Raw genomic sequence first — 25447 nt, 5'->3', positions numbered from 1 at the left:
AAATAGGTGCCTGCGAATACTGTTTGGGGCTTTTATTGTGAAAGGTGAGAACGGAATATGTGGATGTGCTGCCTGTAATGAAGTCTGCCGTCTTGGTTCGGACAGAGCCTTCATGTTTCATAAATACACCGTAGGCACAACTCAACCCGTTGTGCACAGCGTGATTGGTTGATGCCTTTATTCACACTGCAGAAGCTCAGAAAAAAACCTTGCTTCTAAAGACAGAAGCATGTTGCTTTATCGCTGCATTTGAGCGGTGTACAGATAAGAGTTATTCAAGACACATCCTTCACATTTGATTGGACTGCTATAAAGTGGGCGGGCTTAGCATGTGGCATGATAAGGAGCTACAGAGGACTGTGGCTCCACACACGAAAAGGTTGCAGATTGATTGGTGGATGTCATGTCACATTGGTTGAAATTAGTCGGTTGTAACTCATGTTAGCACACATCATATTTTGTTTTAAGAAGAAAAGATGATTGCTTTTTAATATAAAAATACAAGGAAATCCACTTTAAGTAATTTATGTAGCACATATTATTGCATTAAGTACACAATATGACCGTGGATGTGATCTAAAAGACATGTTGACTTTAAGGTGCTCGAGAACTATTGTTCAGGCTGAGAGGAGAGCCGAGTGGGAGGAGAACAGGTAAGGCTCACTTCACTGTCACCTGTGAAGTGAGCGGTTGCTGTCACCAACAGCAACCGCTCAAATGCTGGTTTAGTCGTCACCCTGTTCCTCACAGAGTCTGACGGCCTTAGTAAATGCACTGTGCTGCTGGAGCTGAAGATTGATATAAGTGACTTCTCCCTGTGACAGTTCCCCTTAGTGAGGACGTCATGCTTCACAGAACAGGGGTTGTACATGCACAGCTTGTGTTCGTCCACATCTTACGCTGTGTTTTCATTTGTGTGTTCCCATGATTCCTGAGGTCTCCACAGAGCTCTCTGCTCAGACCGCTGCACTGTGCTCCCCTCCTGTGTATGAAATAGCTGCTGACCCATGACCTTCACACTCACTCGCCTGTCTTTCACACAATCCCTCCCCCATACCTCCCCCTCTGCTCTACAGATGCCACTTTACAGATGCAAATCACACAGAAGGCTCGGCTGACTTTTGACACACACACACACGCACGCACACACACACGCACACACACACACAAGTAAATAGTTTAAAGGTCAAACTTCCATTTGTCCTCCTCACTCAGAGGCTGTCTGCAGAGAGGATTTATCTTATAACTCTTTGGAAAAATAAAACGTCCATCAGGTCTAACATGAGGAAAAAGAAGAATGCATTACCAATAACAAAAACACAGAAAGAACGTGAAAGAAAACATGTACCGTACTTTCCGGACTATAGGCCGCACCGGTATATAGGCCGCACCAGCTGATTTTTAAAAGAAAAAATAATTTGTACATAGATAAGCCGCCCTGGTCCCCGTTGAACAGCAAGATGCTTTTAACAGTACTAAAGTTGTCTTCTTCTATGAACATCATAACATGTCGTTAGCTTCTAAGCTAATTGTAACATTACGGCCAATGGGGAAATGCTAACCGCGATTAGCATTAGCGAATATAGTGAATATAATATATATTCGTACATCTTTTCATGCAGACATACTTACAGACTAAGGTCTCTCAAGGCTACCAAACTGAAGAAGTAAAACGAAGCAGCGTGTCTTCTCATTAGAATCTAAAAGCAATGAGGCAATAACTTGTTGCTCGTAGCTCATCTTGGTTTGCAATATAACTCTGCTGTCCGGAGTCTGCATTTGGGTCCTTGAACACACCACATCATGTACCGGTACCTTCATGGCTGAATGACAACGAATGGCTGAGATAAAGCAGACGATCATCATACCAGCCATTGTAAACACAATTATACATGAACTAAGATCATATCTGGAAGATTTGCCACAATTGTGAAAAAGCTGATCTTCTCATGCAGCGTGTCGACGTTGCTCATAGCTCTAAATAGCATTTACGGCTAACTGGCTTGGCCAGTTGCTGCTAGCACAACAGCTATTCAGAGCTATGAGCAACAACAGTTACCGGTATTGCCTCATTGCTTTTCGTTTGGTAGCCATGAGAGACCTTAGTCTGTAATGCAAGTATGTCTGCATGAAAAGATGTACAAAGATATATTATATATTCGCTAATGCTAACCGCGGTTAGCATTTCCCCATTGGCCGTAATGTTAACCTTTTTTGTTAGCAGTCCTAGTGAGAGGTAGGTCAAAGGTACTTCATCCATATTGTAGCAACCCTGTCAGTAACAGCTGGTAGCAACTATTCTGTGTCGGGAGCTCGTAAATGTTGTGTTAGACCGGAACCGGAAGTTGCGGTTGTTGTTGTGGGGGAGAAAAGCTACTGAAAAATCCGTATATAAAGCGAACCTGACTATAAGCCGACGCCTCAAAGCGTGGGGTAAAAAGTAGCGGCGTATAGTCCGAAAAGTACGGTATATGTATCTTTCAGGACCTTCCATCATTACCAGAATGACAATACGTCAGGCACAGCTGAGTTCAGACGGCTCAGTGGTGTGGATGGGTTTGAGCAAACCAAATTATTTTAATCTCAGAAATTCTGAGTGTTTTCTCTTTTACCCCTCCCCCGTGGTTTATTATCTTTATACCTATAATGGCCTCCAAACACCTTAATAGGTTGTATAACAGGGATTTGATTGTTTCAAATGTGAGGGTCACCTGACACAAGACACATGAATCTCATTTGGCTCAGTATTTTAAATTGTTCTTCCCTGTCTTCTGCCTGTTAATCCGTCCCCTTCATGAGGAATTCATTATCACGTTCACTTCTGTTTAGTGCCTTCTGCTCAACACGCCAAGTATTTGATTTAAAGGAAGTTGGGATTTTACCGCTAAACAGGTGTGAAACCCCAAAGTAGCATAAACACAACAGACATTCCCAACAGGAATGGATGAGAATGTGACGTGAGTCACTCTCTGAAATCTCTCCACTCAGTCAGTGCAGTGTAACGAAAACGTGACTCATAAGAACACCAACAAGCACAACACCTTCAGGTGGGAGTATGTATGTGTTTACATATCTAGCGGGGTTTTGCGTGCTTGAACTTGCATTTCTAACTGCATGTATGTGGAGACCTCATAACTGTTTGGAGGACTGCAGGATATGGGACAACATCCTGGATGAGATTCATTTTGGATGTTGCTATGATAATATGAGGTGCAAATTAATGTTCAATTTCGGTCGCCAATTTTGTATGCTGCAACTGAAGTCCTTGAACATGTTAATGAAATCATTTGAAAGTGGATCACCTAATAATAATACTAACGTTCAGTCAATCCAGTATGCTATTATTTGCGTCGTGTTGTGATCTGCCCTCTGCGACGGGGAACTGAAGCCAATACATCGCTCTCTTCAAAGACACCAGGGTCCATTGACAAAAGCAGTCATTTTACGTCACAGAACACATGCCTTAATGATCTTTGTTTGTTTGTGTTCTTGTGTGAAACTAACGTGGCGTCCACATCAGGCCACCGCTTAGCCTCCGAGCTGTTTCTCCTGTCTGCATGACGACTGCCATCTAAGTTACTGTAGGTAATACACTGACGTGGGAAAAAAGCATTTTGACTCTAAAGCATACGGGCTTCGATCAAAACGTGAATGTTCTGATTTGAATACTTTAGGAACACCACCGGGAAGCTACAGAGTGATATAAAAACCTCTGTATGTAACGGACCCGTCCTTTAATGAAGCTGCTGGTGTTGTGTGTGTACTTCCACAGTCAGCGGTCCTGTGGTGGGTCTGTTTGATTTACTCACCCTGATGCTATGAGCGCTCTGGACTGAGCCATCGCAATCCTCTGTAACGCTGGTCTGCTCAGCCCGGCTAAGCTTGATCTCTGTGGCAACGGGGCATGGCACACTGTTGCTGCAGATGACAGCGTGTGCTGCGGCTTCATCACCATTGGCGATGGAGATGGCACAGGAGAGGGGGGCGTGGTCACGTTGTTTGCAGGGGAGACCAATGTGGCGGTTGGCACTGATTCGTTGGCTGAAGATGAGGAGTGCTTGGCGGGAATGGACGGAGGGATCAGGTTCGGTTTGGATGGCGGAGGCTGAGGAGGCGGGAGGGAGGGCGGAGGCGGCCTATTGGAAGACAAGGAGATACCCAGAGAGGAGGTGCCCGCGGTGAGGGCGGCCAGCGACTGAGCGAAGAGCTGGGCGTTCCTTCTCGGAGAGGCGGTGTTTCTGGAGATGGCGAGCCCGTGCGGCAGCGTCTGATAGTAGTTGGAGTTTGAGTTTGAGTTCTGCTGCTGTCCTCGCCCCAGAGTGGCGGATTTAGACGGACTCAGAGGTTTAGAGGAGACAAGCGCTGAGTTCTTGGGCCGCTGCATGGTTAGTGAGCGTCTACCTAGAGTCTGTATCCCTGCTCCTCCTGTATTGTTCTTCACACTGAAGACCAGCATGCACTGCTGGCAGGAACAAGGCTGGCCCAGTCCAGTAGTTGGTAAGCCCCCATTGGGGGAGACAGAGCTTCCAATCCCCATGCTGGCCCCTGACACCCCAACACCAAGCAGGGCTCCTGTTAGGCCTCCTCCTTTGGGTATTGGGAGGGGGCCGGACACTAGAGGGTAGGACATGTCAGCACGTCTCTGGAGCCTCCGACACCTCTGGCTCTGTCTGTTCACCTGCAGGACACAACGATTACTCGTTAAAGGGTACTTTTTTGTTTTTGTGTCTAGCTATTTGTGTCTAACTATTACAATTCCAGGCAATTTCTGAATGGGTCCAGTACTGATCCAGAGGGTGCAATGTAATCCTGATTCTGAAGTGTCTGACAACATTATGAAAAGAGTCTCGCTCAAGGAGACGTCTCGTTCTTGCGATGTGATGTGTTGGTGGAAGACAACACCGGAAATGTGAGTGTGGGCCGGGCAGAGTTTGTTAGAGAGAGAGAGAGACACATAGAGAGAGAGAGAGAGAGCGAGAGTAAGAGAGAGAGAGAGAGGGAGAGACAGACAGAGAGACTGGTGGTGTTCCTGAGGCTGCTGTGACCCTCCGAACACAGAGAGCTGATGCTGCCCCATCTTCACAGACGGGATCAAGCGAGAGGTAAAGAGAAGAAGAGGTTGTATTTCTCTGTCGGGTCCTCTCCAGAATCTTGTCAGACTTCTATAATAAATATCTGATTAGCAGGCTGGCACATGCACAGGATGCACTTTCAGTAGACCTAACGTCACATTGGCACTGTGCAATGCCCTCGCAGCTCGTTTAGCAGCTGTCAGCTGCAGCAAATTCGCTAAATACTGGAGCAATTCTAAAAAAGTTGTTCCAGTCACGAGAAAACAGGGTCCAGGTTGATTACTAGCAAAGTCACCCTTTAGCCCTTATTATGAGCTCATCCCAGTACGGGGGCGCTGCCACTTGAAACTAAATATCGCTCATTTATTTAAAGAAGAAAAGGTATGGAAGGAGTGTCAAGTTGATTTTGTTATTGATGTCCATGTAAAGAATTCAAACCCACCTGTGTCATGTTGTGAAAATCAATGAGGTAGCAGAAGCCGAGGGGTGTCAGGTCGAGGCAGGGCTGCTGCCGACTGTGGGCGTTCTCAATGGCAATGGCCACCTCCATGTCGTAGGCCGTCCACGTACCCCCATCGTTTTCCCACTCCCACTGCCAGCCCTGACCCGGGGCCGAGACTGGGTCATAGAAACTCCTCCGCACCGGACGGATGGTTCCTGAAATAAGCAAAATGTGTGATAGTTATTACTTTGTCCCAATGAGCTTCTTCAATAGTCCACCAAGAGCCTCTCCACCAGATATCAGGCACGAGGTTTTAAAAGCAGAGCAAGGTAGGTGGGAGTGGAATACAAACAGATTGGTAAGATCTTCACAAATGAAACATGACAAACACAACAATTACAATTTCATAATATCAAACAAAAAAAAAAGAAATCTATAATTTAGGAATGCCAGCAAGACCGAGAGACAGAGAGCGAGGACAAAAGGATACACTTATTAATAATAGTATCATGTAAACGAGGCTTAGGACAGCGGTTAGGAGCTCCATCCTGAGTACACCAGGAGCTCTGCACACACAGATAAATAACCTGCACACACAGCAGCTAAAATCACAAAGCCCATGATCTTCTTCAACGACTCACAGTGTCCCCCTTTCAGAGAGCCAGCACTCATCGGCCCACTGTTGAAGACAACATGCAGAGCACATGTCTGCCCCACACAGTTCAATCTGTGTTCTCTGATTGTTATCACTTGGACTACATGGAACAGACTAAGATGTCACAGTACGTCTACAGACTGAACATCTGGGGTTTGCTCATTGCTTAAATGGTGGAGGGTGCTGCTGTACATATAAACCAGTCCATTTCCATTCATCTGTTCAGTGAATGTTAATGACAATACCGTTTGCAGATATGACAGTAAATACTGTGCAGTGGTAGAACTGTGTCCACCAGTAGAGATTTGGAAACAGTAACTATGATCATGTGATCTCTGGATTATCTCTGGATCTCTGATCAGATGGGTCGATGACGTTATGATGAACGAGACGCTCTGTGGCTCCTATAGCTCGGGGGACGAATTACAGGAAACAAAGCTGTCTCTGGAGTCTTCATTTGAAAAGTGTTGGAGGTAATGTCAGGTTCTAATGTAAAAACAAAAGTAACGGACAGAAGAAAACCTTCTGTCTGTGTTCTCTCCGTCTTGTGGGTTATGTGGAATTCTAAGTGGTAAATGTTCGGAAAAGTAACTGATACATATTTAAAGAAACGTTGAAGGGTGTGCTGTTGTGTTGCCTTATACAGCTATGTTTCTAAATAGGAGATTAGTTTGGTTGGACTGTTCAGTAACTTGAAAAATAGTCTTAGAAACCAACCAAGAGAGAAGTGGGAGGAGGGTCCCTAAACCAACCAATCAGAAACTACCTCAGTCTCCAGGGGTAACAGGCTATTCAGTCCATGCCAGGACAAGGAGACGAAGACATATATCTGTGCGTGTGTGTGTGTGAGAGACTAATACAAAGAGGTTATATTGGCAGAGAGGCATCAGCACAAAGACATCAAAAGGACGGGGCTGAATGGAGGGAGGCTGCATTTGTTCGGTGAGGACAGAGACAGAGGGACAGAGAGACAGAGAGACAGAGGGACAGAGAGACAGAGGGACAGAGAGACAGAGGGACAGGAAGATCGCTGGCCAGAGTGTTTGAGTCACCACTGGCAGCGCATTTCAGTGACGAGGAATGGGTCGCAAAACTCGCTTACTTGTGCGACATATTCAACCTGCTCAACAAACTCAATCTGTCACTTCAGGGGAAAACGACAACCGTCTTCAAATTGGCAGATAAAGTAGCTGCATTCAAAGCCAAACTGGAATTGTGGGGTCGGCGAGTGGACAGAGGGATATTTGACATGTTTCAAACATTAGCAGGGATTTTGGAAGAGACTGAGCCTGGACCTTCATTCTCCCAGCTGGTGCAAGATCACCTGTCTTTGCTTTTAAATTTTTGAAATTTTTCAACTTCAGCGACATAATCGCGTGACGCTGTGGCGCGATAGCCTATCAGCGTTGAGTTGCTCCCCCTGTCATCACTGGCTTCCTGCCGTTGTTGAATCAGGAAATAAATCCTGTAGCCGTCTGTGTTCACCCAGAGCTCTACGATACCTCATATCAACAGAGACCGGACCAAACTATGTGTATGCATGTGTGTGTGTAAACCATACAGTACAAACAATGAATAGACGCTGCCGTATTTACGTCTACGTGACGTTATTGAGTGCTGGTGGAGCTGCTACGATGTTAGCATAGCCTAGCACCGATCCATCAGAGCTCCATTGAGAAGACCAGTAACCTACAAATCGGCATCATTACGTAGTTATTTCGGAGTCCCTTTTTGTCGGAGAAGACAAGTACAAATCGGCATCATTACGTAGTTATTTCGGAGTCCCTTTTTGTCGGTTTATTGCCGTTGAATCACAGCCAAATCAGTTTATTTTGTGTTCCTACAGCTGTAGTAAACAGCGACCGGTGGCTTGCTAGACAGTGAATACAGCTCGATACAATCCACGGAGCTCCTCTGAACAATATTATGAACCAGACATGACGGCGTTTGGCATTCCGACGTTTGAGGGACTTCCACAACACGTACAAAACAGCAATTGTCCTTATTCCTTTCATGGTTGACAGCGGAAAGAAATGGCGGCCAGGTGAACGGCTTCCAGGACGATAAACCACGCCCCCTCTCCGGCGCTACGAGATTTTGCGGCGTTTGGTGTGAACACGACCGGCAGCGCGTTGGACGCGATTTTGCAGTGCGTCAAAAAATCAACGCGACCAGTGTGAACGCAGCATCAGCCTCGGCACACTCGCGTTTCCTGCACCCCACCCTCCCTCCCTCTTGTTAATGGTTATCTCCCCCCATAGTCATCATGCTCCTATCCCTTGGAGATCGGGGGTTCTGCAAGGCCCGGGAGCCGCAGTGGATCCTCAGCTAAGCCTCACCCAAACCGCATCAGGCCAAATCTCCATCAACCATTCCTCACACTCCAAACAACCGACAAAGGCTCGCTCCGGCCGAGGTGGGGGCCTAAGCTAGTGAAATCCCCTTTAAGCTAGTGTGTGTGTGTGTGCGTGTGTGTGTGTGTGTGCGTGTGGATGTCACAATATGACATTTTCACAATTATTGTCGGGGGAAATATCACGGTTTTCCCGATTATTAACCAGAATATTTATATTAGACCAAAAGGTAATGACCTAAATATGTATTATCATCATCAACTATACTCTGTACTTTGTTATTAGTCATCTATAGTGGTGATTTACATAGAAACAAACAATTCAAATGATTAGAAAATAAGAGTTTTTTTGTCAATAAATGTAGTCATTGTTAGTTTTATAAGCTGCTCAGAGCTAGTGTCAGGAAGTTAAACAGCTCATAACTCTCTCTAATATCTATTCTATGTTTCTGTGAAAACATCTTCTAACAACTGGATTTATTCATGTTTCTTACTAAAACTACGTTGTACAATATTACATTTGAACACATCATAATAACGTTATCATTTGCTTTTGTCGAATACTCACTGAATGGAGCGTGAACGCATCATAATGGAACTAAATGTACTTTATAACAGCAGCTGATAGCTGCCAGCCTGAGACTAGCACTAGAAAGCTTTAAGGCCGATCTCCAGATCTTTACTGGATATCAGCTGATTTTTTTTCACACTATGATGGTTAAACTGTGTAATTATTCACATGAATTCCTGGTCATTTTCTATATCCTAAATCCTCACACGTTGCCGATATAAGGCACCTTTTCTGTTGGATAAAAGAGGTTATGAAAGCATGACTCATGTAACCGCGGTTACTGCAGAACCGGTTGGTCCGACATCCCGAGGTGTGCCCCATGTCTACAAAGTAAATAAGAATCTGCAGATAGTAAAAGCATGTGTTAGTGGCTCTGACAGCTACAGCTGAGGGGCTGCACAAATACTGTGCACGGGTTTGTCCGTGTGTTGTACACAGCAGTACAGCACCACACCCCTTCTCAATGTTTCGTCTGTCAGAGCTGCATCTACTCAAGGCCTGCTGCTGCTTCCACATGTCACGTCTGGGTGTGGCCACTGGATTCATGCCCTGCTCGGGCTGTGTGATGGCATGCGAGCGCCGCAGGGTTTTATCCACTGAACCCAAGGTTCACCTACCTCACCTACTGAACAGAACATAGAAAGTAGCCGGAGGTCATTTCACAAAATCCAAGAACATGAACGATGGAGCTGAATGAACTGTGGAAGGTGAACTAATCTGTTGTTGTGTGTGGCGAAGAGCTAAAAGCAAAAGTAAACATGGGATTTATGTGTGAATAATTAAAGAGCACCAGTGAGACACATTGAAGTGAGTGAAATGTATGAGAGGGGGAGAGAGGACAAAGAGGCCTGAGGCAGGTGGAGAAAGAGACCGGCCATCTGGTCCTCATTGTTCTCTCTACCAAGACCCCTCCCTGCACACACACACACACCACTGCAAACTGACCAGCAAGCAAGCACATGTTAGGGTCGGGTCATGCTTTATGCACAAGGGTGTTTGTGCTCCTCTCCCTCATGAAACCGTCAACAGCAGTGACTCTGTGAGAAAATCCAGCTCCCATGGTGAGCCAGCACTTCCTCTTTCTCTCTGTCTGTCCAATTCCAGACATGGCTGCCATTCACACAGGTGTTTTGGACACAACTATGTCATTGTTAAAGTGCTCCATGTGTCATAAAAGCACACACATGTCATGTAGACCTCAGCTCACTGTTTACCTGCATCTCCTCACAGCAGCCTGCCGCTTCACAGTCTTGCATGTGTCGATGAAACATGCAACATCGTTATACAGCCTAAATCTAAGTAAAAACAAGTGAGCAGCAGAACGATGAAGGGCTGACGGACGGTTAAGGAAATGACTAAACTCACGTAATGTATGTGAGGCACTGTCAAGGTTACAAATATAACAATACAATGAAAAGGACAGAAAACAGAAAGGTGAGACGTGATAGTGACACCGAAGGCTGGAACAGGAAGTCAGAGGAGTCGTAGGACAGTTGTGTCAAATGTAATGAGAGGACGGGGTGAGGAGGGAGAGAGAGATGTGAGACAAGAGAAGAGCAAGTGGACCTGGAGTCACCGAGATCTCCCAGCATGCATTTCTTTTTAATTAACTTCTTTCAGACTTCACTTCCTTTTGTTTAGTTTCTGTCATCACTTCCTCCCTCTGTCCTTCCTTGTTTCACACTTTTGATTCATCTCTTCTTTTCTCCTTCTGTGTTCCATCTGATTGATTCCCCGCTCATACCTCATACACATATACGTATGATGCTCTGTTGGTTGGACAGACAGATCGGAGCTACATCCGTTCTAAATAGTGACAGTAACATAGAGATACGCTTGGATAGAACAGCTGTTCAGGAATTTGTAAATCTACTTCAATGAATTTATCATTGCACTTTAATAAAGTTGAGGGATTTACATTTTATATTAAATAATGATCCAAAATCAAATCAGCAGAGGCTATCTGTCTGTCTGTTGCCGTCCGTCCATCTATCTATATCTATATCTACCTATCACTCTCTAAGCCACACAGATTCACTGGCACTACTTCTGTCTTTCTTTTGTTCCATCCCATCTCTTCACCTCCCTGTGAGCCCCTCTAAACCCCATCACAAGAGAGCCATCAGCCACAGGCAATCCTGTGTGTGTGTGTGTGTGTGTGTGTGTGTGTGAGAGTGTGTGCCTGGTCAGTGTTTCCCACGTATAAAGTGTTTAAAGGGCTTCTGAGGCGATGTGTTGTTGTCCATAACCACAGTGGGATGGATGATACAGTAACACAGCAGTGCCATGAACATGTGATGGTTACTCCACTCACTGTGTGTTGCAGAGCAGCCAGTGAGTGATGTCCCCCCCGAGTCCACCGTCAGAGTAACCCGACACGCAGAGTTTCCTCCACCTCTTCTTCTTCCCTGCTCTGGTTTCCTTCCCTCTTCCTTCCTGTGATTTATGTGTCTGCAGAGTCCAGTCCGCTAGCTTGAAGCTAAGCTAGTTCTTCCTATCACGAAATAGTGTGAGTTCCATTAATGATGTGAAATATAATAATAATTCCTATTTTAGTTGTCATGTATCTGCCTTGACAGCTGTATGGAAACATAGGTCCGTGGTTCTTAGAACGATCCTTTCACTTTCTCTGTCAGGTCACTTTAATCTTCCTCCTGACCGCAGCTCCTCACTTCATCTTTTCTTTTTCCATCCCCCTCCCTGCTGTTTTCCTTTCTCTAACACTTTTTCTCACCCCTCTCTCCTCTGATTCTGTCGGGCCGCCTCCTCCCTTCAGCTCTCTCTGCGTCTTTGTCTCGACTTTGTCTCACCTTGAAAGAGTCCAATCCCCTGAGTTATGGGTTCAGAGTCAATTTTCAGCTCCATCGAGTGGGAGAGAGACGAGCAGAGAGGAGGGTGGCGGAGGCAAAAGAGGTTGTGAGAGATTTTGCCTAAATTCAAGAGTGCAAAACTGGCAAAATTCTGATTGAATGCTGCATTCATGAATATGATCTGCAATGTGAAAGGTGCAGCTGGCAACGTCAGCATCGGTCCCACGGCTGCTGTAAGCTACCTGCAGACAGACACAGTGGAGCGTTGAGCACCTTGTACAGTGTCATAGAAGCTCAGGTGGTGTGGTTGGTCTAATCCTGTCATGAGCTGACTCCTCCCACTCACCTGGGTTGTTGTGTGCATGTAAATATTGTCAGTGTTCATGTTTGGTTCCACTCTCCTTCCCCCTCTCTTGTCACCACAATACCTCACCCTGAGTGTGCTCCGCTCAGGTAATGAATGACTTACGGGGAAAGTGGCTGCTTGCTCTCTCTGATGGTGAGCCTGTATAGCGTCACGATGCCGCAGCGGTATTGGATGCGGTTCGGAGTAGTGTTACAAGTACCAGTGGTGCGTGGCTCATGTGGATTTCAAAAAAGTAACTGATGAATATTTAAAGAAACTTTAAAGTGTTTCAAGAATCTCAATGAGATTGTAGATTCTGCCTGAAAAAAATGGTGATGTTATTTTTGCCATATTGCCCCCCCCCCCCCCCCCCCCCCCCACTCCACATGAAAAATATATGGAATGAGAGACACAACAAGCTTTGACGTTGGCAGTACTACTGTGGGAAAATGTCCGGTTCAGTGCAATCCACATGTTAGTGGCTGGCCTGCCTCTTTGGTTTGCTTGTATAGTGAATAGACTGTACTTGTATTTCTATTTTCTGGTCTTCTGACCACTCAAAGCTCTTTAACACTACATGTCATCATTCATTCATACACTGATGAGAGGAGCTACCATGCAAGGTGCCCATCAGGACTCTAACTAACATTCATACAACATTCACACACCGGTTAAGTGTCTTGCCCAAAAATGCATCATACGACACATGTTGACTGTACTGTTGTGTTGGTCATACTATAGAATGACTTAGTGCTGGTTGACATTGGATAATGCAGAAGATAAGGATCTTAAAGGTCTGACCTTTAAGCCCTGTGAGCAGCCTGAAGAGATGAGCTTAGACATGAAATGACAAGTATGTGAAGCAGTGAACAGCAGCAGGTGTGACTGAACAACTTACCTGACACTACAAAACACCCTGACCAACAAATGAAAACATTTTGATCATGTGCATAAACGTTATATAGGGACATTTCAGAACTGAAACTGATGTGATCACTGCTTGTTTGGTCTTGAATGTTGTGTGGACTGTGCCTCTCAAGTCAGAAAGAGCTCTACAAAATAAAGATTTGATATGGGAATGTCCCAGTTTAGCAAACCTCAGTATTTGGCCAACCTACAACTGGAGTCGCATGGTTATCAGAGACCACCGTTGACTGCTCTCTTTTCTCTTCTCCGTCTGTCTTCCTTCCCTCCATCTCCCTCTTCACTGAACTTGTAACAACGAGTGAACCCCCCCCCCCTCAGTCTTTCACCTCATGTGTGTCTCACAGCCGCGATGGATAACTCACATCTGTTCCACGAAATCCAACAATGGTGGAGGAGCGAAAGACGGAGAGAGGGGGAGACAGAGAGAGAGAATACAGACTCCCCCAATTATCTCACTCCTTCTGCAACCACCACTCCCCCTCTGTGTCCATCCCCCACTGCACACACTCGCACTCCTATCTGTCTATCTCTCCCATGTCGAAGCCAACACCCAAAGGCCCTTGGGACTTTTGCCTATTGACGAAACTAAACACTTGCACAAGAGAGAAGGAGAGGAAGGGGGAGAGGGTGACAGACCCCAGGGAGACGGGTGAGGGGGAGAGAGGAGGAGGGGGGGGGGGGTACAGAGGGAGAACAACTCAAGTGAACTCTCTGCTCATTGGACCTTGAAATATTCCATTCTTTCCACGGAATCAAGGTCTCTCTCTGTTTCTTCGTGTCAGGAGTGTGCAGCTGCTGCATGTGTGTGTGTGTGTGTGTGTGTGTGTGTGTGTGTGGTGCTAGTGGATAATAGCTAAAGAATGCAGCTAACTCAGTGGTGCGATGGTCATTTGCAGCTGCTCCACACCATCATATTGTTGAATTTTAACCCAACACAGCCACGAAACGCACACACACACACACTTTCTCTTTGTTTCTGCCTGACAGAAGTCCCACTCTTAACTTTGAAAAGGAGCTGAATCAATACAAGAGTTTATAGAGAAAATCAATAGAAGGGTTTAGGACACTAAACAACTGCATGTATGAGCATTTCAACTGCATCAGAGATTTATTCGAATCCAAACAATTCTGTTATAATATTGTTGGATGTAGGTAAAACAATTGCTTTTTTGCTTCTAAGATATGCTCTGTGTCCAGTGTTGATACAAAGGTTTGCACATCAGCAAGGATGTAGCACAACATGGAAGTGAAAGCAGCGCTCTGCAATCCAAACATGTTGGCCCTGAAACTAAAGAACACCTGTGATACATAATGATGGTGTTAATGTTCTTCAAAAGGATTGTGGTTATCATTGTGGCTGATATTGTGCTACTGTTTTCTCATACTACCATATAAGCATGGCCCTGCATGCAATAGGCTCGTAATCACAGACACATAACGCATAAGGTACGAATTACAGAACACGTTAAGTTACAATCCCATTGACCTGGACGCAGAGTATCAAACAGGCATTGTTTTCGTGCCCAGAGAAAACTATCCAACCACCATGCAGAGGAGAAACACCCACAATTCCTCTTCTCCATAACACATCTGCATGAGTCTATTGCATGAGTCTACTTTTTACTCAAATGTTACTTAAAGGCTCGAATATGTGTTCCAAGAGTGAGCATAAAAGGAGCCCCCCACATCTCTAACAATCAAACAGCACAGCAATGATTTCTGGTTATAACATAGCATTGTTTCTATAAGTGCTGACTGTTGGCACAGCAGGAAAGCATGCCAATAAGTGCAATTATGACAAATTGTAAAGCAGACAGATGCTGTTTTTTTCTCCTCCTATAACTTAACACGTATATGTGTAAAGCATCTCACCACCGTCTCATGTCATTGGATCCAGAACGGTTTCGTTCTCATCGCCCCCAGATTTAGCTCTGTATACTGTCTATGAGCTGGAAACAATAACTTCTATGTAGCTACACTGAAAATACTCACATGTGCTACTTTGCAGGCTGTCCTAATATCTTAGACCTACACTCAGAAATGCAGAGTGCTATTCTTTGGAAACAAAGTTGGCGTCTTTAGCAATGAGAATTAACCACAGCAGGATGGCATTGACTGCATCTCAGACTATTCTGCATTTCTTAAATGAGGGGTCCACACAGAACTGATTACGCCTTTATGATGTAAGGAGCCACACAGTATTTACGCAGTGGTGTGTTTTGGGGTCAACGATGACCTGAGGCATGCAGGTTGTTCAATTCAAAAGCCATGGCGATGATGGGTAGCAACCAGCACACAGATGCCAAAGAAGCACAGTGTACATGAAGGTGCCACAATAGCATGTAAAGCCTATCACCCTGTTGATAGTGGTATGGCCCTGAACACTCAATACAAAGCCCAAACGTGCACACTTGCACCATGTGCATCATCCCCCCACCCACATCGCTCCCAGCATCCTCCCAGTCTTACCTGTGTCCTGTCTGAACTGGTGCATGGACTGAAGATCGATGATGTACTGCGAGAGCCGGCTGTCCACCTGGCCGAGGACCACGCTCCCTCCGCGGGGGTCGCTGCTTCGGATGGCCGCCTCTATCTGGTGGGAGACAGCGGGGCTGTAGGGCCGCCAGCGTCCGTGTTCGTTCAGCCATTCCCACACCACCACGGCGGAGGCCAGGAGCATGTTGTTACTGTTGGCCCTGGAGAGGAAATGAAGGAGGAAATAGCAGGAAAAAGGTTTAATTTGTTCGCTCGAAGTGTTGCTGAGCACCTCGGAGATGTGTTTGCCAAAACGAAGCCTGCCCGCTCGAAGCAGAGGCCAACCACACAGCACACAAGGCGGCATATGCACACAACACATTTCTTTATGGCGATATCAGTTTTAACCAAGCTCTTGCTGGTAGTCCTTATCCCTCGTTATACATGAACACAGACCGGCTGCTCCCGTAAGCTAAAACAAAGGCATTTTTGTTTGTTTCTTACATGGAGCCGCAGCTGAGCTAACGCCAGGAGAAGGCGAAACATTCTTCTGGGTAGACCCGAGCTCCTCTTGTGGCAAAGCGGAGACGAAATCACGGTCCTCGCGCCGCTGTTGTTGTTATAACACTGTAATAGGAGGCTATGCCAGCAGCACAGTACACCGACTGTGAAGCGGCCTGTGTGTTGTCGTTTAAATGTGCTAGTCCTCGCTCCAGACGCAACGATAGCTTCTCCGACGAGTCGGTTATTTCCAGCGGGGGCCTGGTTGTGTGGGAGAAACCTCCTCGGTGTGGAGGAAAAACGTTTCAAAACTATCGCTCGTCATTTAGTGTGGAGCGGGAACTAGATAGGTCCACACTTACAGCCCGACAGAAGTAGCCTCGGCAGGGTGTCGATAGCACCAGCTCGCGTGTGTTTTTCTCCAGTAGTTCGGGGCGTAGCATACTGAATGTTGAGAAAGTAGTGGCAACCAACAGCGCAACCTCAGTAGGAACCCGGGTGATATCAGAACAGGTTCAACCGGGTCACTGTACACTGGACGCTTCTACTACAAGGCCATGTTTATACGTGTTATTATTAGGAATCAAGTTTTAGCAGTTGCAGGTATTCTGGAGGCTGCTGCAGCTTATATACATATCTATATATATATATGTAAATATGTACACGCACGCGCGCGTTCATACATCTGTTCAATCATGCACAGCCTCTTCCACCACTGTGCAGAAATGGTATAGGACCTGAATCAAACACTCACCTGTTGATATGAACTTCTGGGTCAACTCTCCTAGTCCAGGACACTTGGAACAAAAACCCCGGATCGTTACAGACTTCTTCATGAATTAAATCGACCCTTTAGTCCTCTCGGCTCCAGCATGGCTCTTTCCTTCTCGTCCTCCACAAAGCCAATATACTACACTATATATATTTTATAATGTTTATAAAGTCCAATCAGCGAGGAACTGGATTCCCTCTAATGGGTTGGTGGAAGGGAGACGGTGCGTCCATGATGCGTCGAAATAATGAACGGTGCCATGTTTATCCTTTGGCTTCCATCTTCGCCTCACTGTGGGAAAACTTGGTGTGAAGCTACAAAGGCTAGTGGGGGGACAGCAGCCGGTTCCTGCCCCTCACCACGCCTTGTAACCCTCATGGTGATTGGTGGCCGACAACCAATAGAAAGACGATCGCAAAAAACGTTCATGCACAACACCGACGTCTAATTAAAATGCTTTGGTTTGACCTATTTGACAGATTTTTGTTCGTCGTTTGTCTATGTGTCTCTGCATTGTAATCGATAACTACCGTCACTGTACAATTGTGAATATGACTAAAGTCATGCTCTGATCATGGTACTTTTGTTTTACTTTTTCTTTCGCCACTTTGGAATTCCCTGACAGGGAATTATGCAGAGTATCGTCAGGTCTGAGGAGTTGTCTGTAGGCTCTTGTCTTTGTAGTGACATGCTGCCACCTGGTGGATAAATGGGATATTCCAAATATGTTTCTGAAGCGGGTCACAGTCAAAAAACATGAAACTTAAATATAAGGAGAATATAATGTCGTCACATTACAGGTGTGCATGTAACTTTATTACCGTAACTAATACTCACCGAGACAAATATTTAAATGAGTATGACGTCATACGTGTTTGACGCGGGCTCCATAGCTCAGGGGTTAGAGCACTGGTCTTGTAAACCAGGGGTCGCGAGTTCAAATCTCGCTGGGGCCTAATCACCTTTTTATTTTCTTTGACTACTGCGTACTACGTTGTGGTAGAAGGTTTCTGTTTTAAAACACTAATTTGAACAACTTCCAAACATCAAATCTTTAAAGAACATTGTGCAGAGCATCAGTTAGCCAAAACGAGTACTTGAAAATAAAGCAACATAAATAACATGAAAATGATTCATTCATAGGCGTGAAGTATAATTTATGATTTTGCTCACGTTGTACATTGAAAAATGTCAGTTTTCACCCCATGCACAGCCTGTTCACCCTGTTGCCGTCTGGAAAGATATACAGAAGTATCAGCTGCTCTACTTCTTTCCTCTGGCTGTGAGACTCCATAACTCCTCCTCCACCCTCCATATATAATATCGTTTTAGTATTTTTCTTATTTAGCAAAATGGGACTACAATCTGCATTTCGTTGAGCAATCCTGACAAATAAAAAACCATGTAAACTTGTAACCTTGGTATTTCATAACTCCACTGCCCTACAGCCGATGCTGCCTAAACGCGGTTAACGCTTTGCCTGTTGTTGTCACAACGAATGAACAGGTGCCAAAACGTCAGCTTGTTCAATTATCTATTATTATTAATAACAAATTGAGTGAAGTCTATACCGGAAACAGAGAGCGCTCGCCTTCAAAGGTTGCAGGTTTTCAGACGTGTTGGCTCCAGAGATCAACGTAAGGAGAACTAAATTAAACAATTAAACAAAAATATTGAACTTAATTCATAACGGTTACAAAGTCATATTTCAGCCACTTTCCCACAGCTGATAGTAAATACATTGCGCTAAGACTGGACCTGTTTGTATGTAATGATTCATTATTTTATCAATTTATATATATTCCTCTACTAAAGTTCAAGTGTCTCAAAATTGTACTTAAGTACAGTACTTGAGTAAATGGATTACGTTACATTGGACAACAATAAACGGGCCATTGCAGTGTAGCAAACGTCCACTTAACTGAAACTGAAAAAACTGAAATGTGATAACAACAGCAATCTGAACTAATAAACTTCGTCCAGAGACTGCTGTCAGGAACCTATAGGTCACTTAATGGTTGAACTCTCAATTTACTGCCTGGACCAACTCAAGATAGGACTTGGGGTCAATCTTGACACTCAACAATTGATGAACTATAAGACCTATGTTAGGGCTGACCCCAAGGTTTAATGACCCGAGTCTTAGTTCGTCTTTGTATTTCTTACATATATTTTTTAAATGTCTCAGAGTAACAAATTCACTATATTTGTAAACCCTTCACAAATTGTCTCTTTTAACTGTGTTTGCATTTGTTCTAATCTTGTTCCGTAGTCATACAAAACTCATCTCACCTTACTATACCTAATGTGTGTCCCCATACATTGATCAAGCTTAAAGTTGACCAAATCTCCAAATTTGAAACATCTGAGTCAACATTAACAATATGTATACATTTAAAAAAAGCAGATCAAGTCTCATCCTTAATAACAAATTAGACAAAAAGCAGAATTTTGTGATTGCTGACATCATTTAGTTTTTACATTTTCTCAATCTTCTGCAAGCTCATCCAGGTGTCCTTTCATAATAAATTCCTGCTCGAATATGTTCAAATGTCACTGCTGAAAAAAGTCTACTATGTTAGCTGCTGTTGGTGTTGTTGTCCTTTTGGGTGCTGTTAGCAGTGGGGGTCTTGTTGTTGGTGTTGTTGTTCTACTTTGCTTTGCAGTGGGTGATGCAAACAGCCAGCACCATAATCAGCACCCCAAAACCCACAACCACACAGTACCAGTGGGGAAAGAGAAACCAAGAGGAACCTGGAGATGAAACTGAGGAAATACAGAGAGAGAAAATTAAGCTGAGGCTAAAATCACAATTACGAGATGTTTTTGAGAGCCGATTGTCAAAACTGTACGAAATGAAATCACAGCGTCGTGTGTTCTCACATAATCACACTTTCGCTGAAAGCAGCGGCTCTGTATTTCCTCTGCTTGTATTATGCTGCATGTTATGATAAGTATTTGAGTCTTATATAATAAGTGGACGTCCCTTGGCCCCCTTGTGTTGAGTTGAGCCAATCCCATCCCCAAAACGGCCAATTTGTTGTTTTAGACTGTGCAGCAATTCGGGAACTTGACCAATAAATTTCAACCTGAAGTTCCCACATAGAATGTGCAGGCAAAAACCTGAGTCTGGTTACTATCACTCCCAGCCTAAGACATTGGATTAGTAATAAAGAGTGCAGAAACATGGAGGGAAATCTACAGCATGGGAAGGCTATTGTAATTCCTACAAGCAATTGTGCATCTAGGCCTGTCTCGTTAGCTACCGCAATGCAAAATACATTCTCTTACCTTGAAGCATGGTTCCTCTCCCAACTGTCAAACGTGAGTTCACATTGGCCACACAGTAGTACAGCCCCAGGTCTGTTTCCTCAACACTAGTGATGCTCAATGCCAGAGATCGGTTCATCAACCCCACCGAGAAACGAGGGCCGAGCTGACACCCTGAGAAAAAAGTTGTAGTCTGTTGAAAGCCTTTTAAATAATACTCCATTTTCTATTATTAGAACTTGCAAAGTTGTCCCTCCTTCCAAACGCAACCATCCACAATACAGTATGCCTGTGTGTCTGCTGAGGACAGCAGGAGGTATACTCAACCTCTGCATCTCATGAGGAGTCAGGTGATAAACTACTATTTATCCAAGGATATCACTCAAATACTCAGTTTTCTGTTCTGTTTCATACCATATTTGCCACTTAAACAGTGTTATGTACTGTGCCTATAACTTCTGAGTTCCATGCGTTCTACAGCCTCAATTCAGTTGTGTTTAGAGCTCAGTTTTTCATGGTTCTATATTTGTTCTAATCAGCATTTCGATCATGTACTACCTTTTACTGCTCGGCCCTCGCTGAGACTGGCGCAGAGGACCACAGTGGGGGTAAGATCAGGGTGGTGCTTAAGCCACGTTGTGTCGTAAATGTAGGAGAGGTTACAGCCAAGAGTGACCGTTGAACCGTACTGGACATGTTGGACCTCAGCAGCTGGCACAAACGGCATCCAAACACCAGCCATGGTGATCGACCCTAGAGTGGAGCAAATGGACTTTACCAACTTTACCAATGAATGTTTAGTGAAAGTTTAGTCTTAAACAAACTTTTGATGAAAACATTGTCAACTGACATGAAAACAGTTTCAAAGCGAACACATTTTTGGCAACATTGAAAAGTAGGGCTGCCGGGTCATCTCTCCTGTTTCCACGGCCATGCTTAGCCAGATATTTTGACAGATTTTTATTTTTGGCAGTTGATGGAACTTCCTTCTTCATAGCCCCCTCTCTTCTGGTGTTCCTCTGGGATCAATCCTAGTTCCCCTTCTTTTCTCTATCGATCATTTATTCTTTTTTGGGTCCCTTAATGTACAACATGCAATTCCACTGTTATTCAGTCATTGTCACAAATCAACTCCTGTTACCTATTGTTTGTCATGTCTCTCAGTTTAAGTGGAAGATGTTACAGACCTATTTATCATGTGTTCACACAACCAGTGACACGGCAACAGACTACAAGCCATTTTCAATAGAAGCCGGTGACATGAAGGTTCAAACTAACACCCCCAAGTCGAAGTTGAGGTGGTCTCAACTGGTTTCAGTGCTCCAGTGAAGCTGTAAAGCGTCAAACAATCACATGTTTTGTTTCACCCGTAATATAATATTAGTGGTGCAATGGATCATAAAACTCATGGATCGTATAGCGGATCGGATCTGCACAAAAGAAAAAAAGGGAGCAAATATACTTTTAGAGATCATTGATCACGTTTTTTTTTGCCACCAATACTAATTGCAGATCATTGATGATCCATTTTGACAGATACAGATCCCTTTGTTGTTTGATCTACAAGGATCCAGACACCACCGTCCAAACATTTCAACCATTCTGAAATCTGTAAACTATCAAAAGTCCTAAATGTTATACTTTACTTTTAATGGGATGTAACATCATTTGAGTCTCTTGAAAGCTATGGGAAGATCAAGTTCTCTCACTCCATTGTCAGCATTTTTTGGGTGTGTTCGTAAATTGGGGAAATTGGAAAACTCAGTCCTGTTACTTACATAAACCATCTTCCATTAAAAAAAAAAACATGGACAAAATAAATGAAATGGCCTGAGATTAACCATGATATGTATTTATCAGTGTTATTATAATATCTACAGTATTGTATCAAGATTTTTATTTAAATGAAGTTTAATTTTCAAGTTTAGCTACAACTTGTAAATGACACCGATTCGGCGGACTGGCCCAACGAGCATAACAAGATCACGAATGTAAAAAGTAACAGATTCCAACCGAGTCCACAACCCATAAAGCAGTTCAGAGATACGTATGCAGGTGATGCCTTCACTAATGTAAACAGATAACGTTACTCGCCGCCTATAGCTTTTTATTTTACAATTACTATTATTAATGCATCCTCACTTTGCTGCCATTTAAAATTTGAAATGATCCAAGAAGCAAATGAAACAGCCCCATCCTTCTGCTACATCCACAGTACAAACACAGCAAGGTGTGACAGTCATTGTAATCATCAGTTGCTGAGTCTGACTCGACCTTCATCCAGTGAAAAGTGAATTCTCCTTCTTTATGAATAAAGGTAACTTTCTGTACATTTACTCACCAACAAGAATGGTTGTTATCCAGTGGGACTTCATCTCTTTGTATCTTTATACATCGCTATTTTCTCCTGTACTTGATGTCAGTGACATTATGGTCTAACAGACCACAGACTTCCGTTTTCTCTGCAAAACCACTGTTTCCACTGAAGGCCCACTCTCTTTATATATATCCTCTTTCGGTTTGGTTGTGAGAGCATTTTTTCAAGCTTCAAGCATTTGGACCAGGAGGAGCTGAAGATCTTTAAACTAACTGTTCGGTTAAATGCTATATTTTGGCCAATCTCTTGCTTAAGATGTTTTATAGTTTTATTTTTTAAATAATCTTTAGTGTTGTCTGTGTAATTGCTTGTATGTTGTTTCACTTTTATTTATTTTCAGTTTCAATATATAATATAAAATATAATCAGAATATAAATTATGATATTATTATATCAGAAAGGATGTACTGCTCCCCAGGGAAAAGTTCACAAGCTGGGGAGCAGTTTTTAAAGTAATATGTAAAATATATTTAAATAAACTAACATAATAATCCAACTAGAAAGCTGCACTCAGTAGAGTGTAGATCTTTGTCTGAGTGACCACTGCTGTAATTTTTGATTGAATGAATACAACCCACAATTGGCTAACCTCCCATGTAGACTGCAAGTATAAGACTTGTTTTTTCACCTTGCACGTCTCACACAACAGGTACACTCTTTTAATCAAGACAGATGGCTGCACCCACTCTGTGCAGGCACGCATCTCAGCTCCATCTCATAGAGTTGAAGCGTTTAGTTAGGCTTGCAGTCAGCTGTGTGTAGCTCCGTTAGCTGTGCAGCGCCTCATCACACATCCACATTCCTTCATGACATTTCACCTGATATTACTTATGCTTTTATATTAAATAGGTTACAATTCAACTGCTATAATCCCGACATGATGCTTACAAGTGCAAACAGCTGCTGACATCAAATTATTATATCAATAATAACATTGAATATGTATAGATATATAGCCTGTGTGTTGAATAAAAAATGTGACGTTATGCCACATTGTGAATTGAATTTTTCGTAAAAATCAAAGAGGCCATAAAATCCACACCTGTTGCCTTGAGTCATGTCTCTTCCTCTCCTCCTCCGAGGAAAGGACTTGAAAGACATGTTAGCATATTGAAAAGTAGAGTAACTGCAACCATGAGAGGTCCTTGAACACGCAGCCATAACTGGCCATCCAAAATATTATGCATGTTTGCTGCTGCAGAATGTGAGATTAGCTGTGGACAGACCCGGAGGTGCACATTCACTCCCTCACTGAGTCACTGACTCATTCACTCACTCACTTTCAGACACACACACGTGAATGATCGCACGATTCTCCTGGCGGAGATAATAATATAATATATATTATTCTGAAATTGGCCATTCTGCATGATGACAACATTTACTTTTGGTCCTTTAACTTTATTTAGATTCTAATACTTTTGTACTTTTACTTAAGTGCCAGGTTATCCTGTGGTAAATCTTGCCTGTTTTTGAATAATTTAGTGATTAAAATAATTGAAATGCCATAAAACTGATATGTTTATCAAAACAAGATGTTGGTTTCTTGTTTTATTCTCCTCTCAAAAGGCTCCAAAAGCCTTCCCTTGCGTATTAAAACACAAACATAACCCCTGTACCCAACTTGAGTCTTATATCACTTCACCTTTTTTCATAGAGTTTGCAGGTCTAGGGTGTTGGTTTCCATTTTTAAAAAGGGGAACTGGAGAATGTGGTCCAATTATCAGGGTATCAAACTGCTCAGCCTCCCAGGGCAAACCTATTGCCAGCTGGAAAGGAGGCTCTGATCAATTGCAGAACCTTAGATCCAGAAATAAAAAAAACTATACATATATTATATAATTATCACTATAATCGTGTTATATAAACTACATACTCTAAAGAAATAAAATAAATATTCTAAATAGAAATCCCATTCCCCCAGGATGTGGAGGGTACTTGGTACAGTCCAATTGACCACTTCCTGTATGAAACAGCTCTGCTTTAGGCTCTGGCCTGACAAGATGGTCTTTCCCCAACGATCAATTATAAGTCAACAGAACAAGAAATTAGAACAAATTAAGACCAATGTCTTACAGTAATTGGCAACTCAGGACAAACTCACGTGTATAAATATGTACATTACAAATATAAACTAATGCACTGTCCACAATACTGAATAAACTATATGATGTATGAAACCAAAGCTATGTGTCATAATGTATCTGTTTCCTTATGCATGTGCAATGTGATGTGCTGTGCACAAAGTCAAAGTAAACTAACTGACGACAAAGTGAACTTCAAATTGTAAACATATAGCGAAAGCTAAGGTGTCTGTGAATGCAGTTATAGACATTTAAATCTATAGCCGCAGCCATCCGAGTGACTGAAGCCAAACAAACTAAAAAACACGTAACCGTTGTGTTACAGTATTCAGACAGTTTGATTGTGTCTCAGATGTCTGCCTCTACCCCAATACGTGTAGGTAGAGTTGAAAGAGAAAGTCTGTGTATTTTTGTAATTTGGTTAAACAAATCCTAAAAATTGTATAAGCTGGTGCCAAAAAGTATTTTATGTTAGGTTCTTGATCACTACTTCAGTTAGAATTTCATATATGGAAAATATATATTATATTACTTGTACTACTAAATAATACATTTTGACAACAAATATGTTTATTCTTAATATTATATTTTGCTGTTTCATTATTTGTATTATTAATGTGATTGTTATGATTATCATTATTGTAGTTTGATTGTATTTTAATTATGAATGGAATATTATATGTAGCAGACGAAGTATCGCCATCATTATTGTGATTATCACCAGCTGTTCCAGTCTGTTCTTTCAGGACCGCTGATGACGCGGCAGGGTGAAGGTTCAGTCAGCAACAACAT

At 43.4% G+C, this 25447-nt stretch overlaps 1 protein-coding gene and 1 gene segment (V, D, J or C); both read right to left on the bottom strand.

Moving 5' to 3' along the window:
- The window catches only part of LOC306784296 (E3 ubiquitin-protein ligase DTX4-like), a 31549-nt gene extending 14352 nt beyond the window's left edge, over positions 1–17197 (bottom strand). Inside the window, exons 1-4 of one of the 2 annotated variants that reach the window (XM_079278203.1) lie at positions 16907–17197; positions 15646–15872; positions 5515–5729; positions 3810–4678 (exon numbers count right to left, since the gene is read on the bottom strand). In XM_079278203.1, the coding sequence (XP_079134329.1) occupies positions 3810–4678; positions 5515–5729; positions 15646–15856 (1295 nt within the window). In that variant the 5' untranslated portion in view covers positions 15857–15872; positions 16907–17197. Of the gene's footprint in view, positions 1–3809; positions 4679–5514; positions 5730–15645; positions 15873–16155; positions 16522–16906 lie in introns of those variants that run through there. The other variant, XM_079278202.1, reaches the window with a different exon arrangement.
- A 2377-nt stretch (positions 17198–19574) lies between these two features.
- On the bottom strand, positions 19575–22602 carry LOC306784594 (Ig kappa chain V-V region T1-like). The segment is given in 4 exons: positions 22536–22602; positions 20753–20947; positions 20216–20368; positions 19575–19690 (listed from the first exon to the last, which is right to left on the bottom strand).
- Between the last annotated feature and the right edge of the window lie 2845 nt (positions 22603–25447).

The sequence above is a fragment of the Melanostigma gelatinosum genome, assembly GCF_949748355.1.
Source record: "Melanostigma gelatinosum genome assembly, chromosome: 11".
In the NCBI taxonomy this organism is placed as follows: domain Eukaryota; kingdom Metazoa; phylum Chordata; class Actinopteri; order Perciformes; family Zoarcidae; genus Melanostigma; species Melanostigma gelatinosum.
Note: the sequence above shows the minus strand (reverse complement) of the source record. Positions and strands in the feature narration are given on the sequence as shown.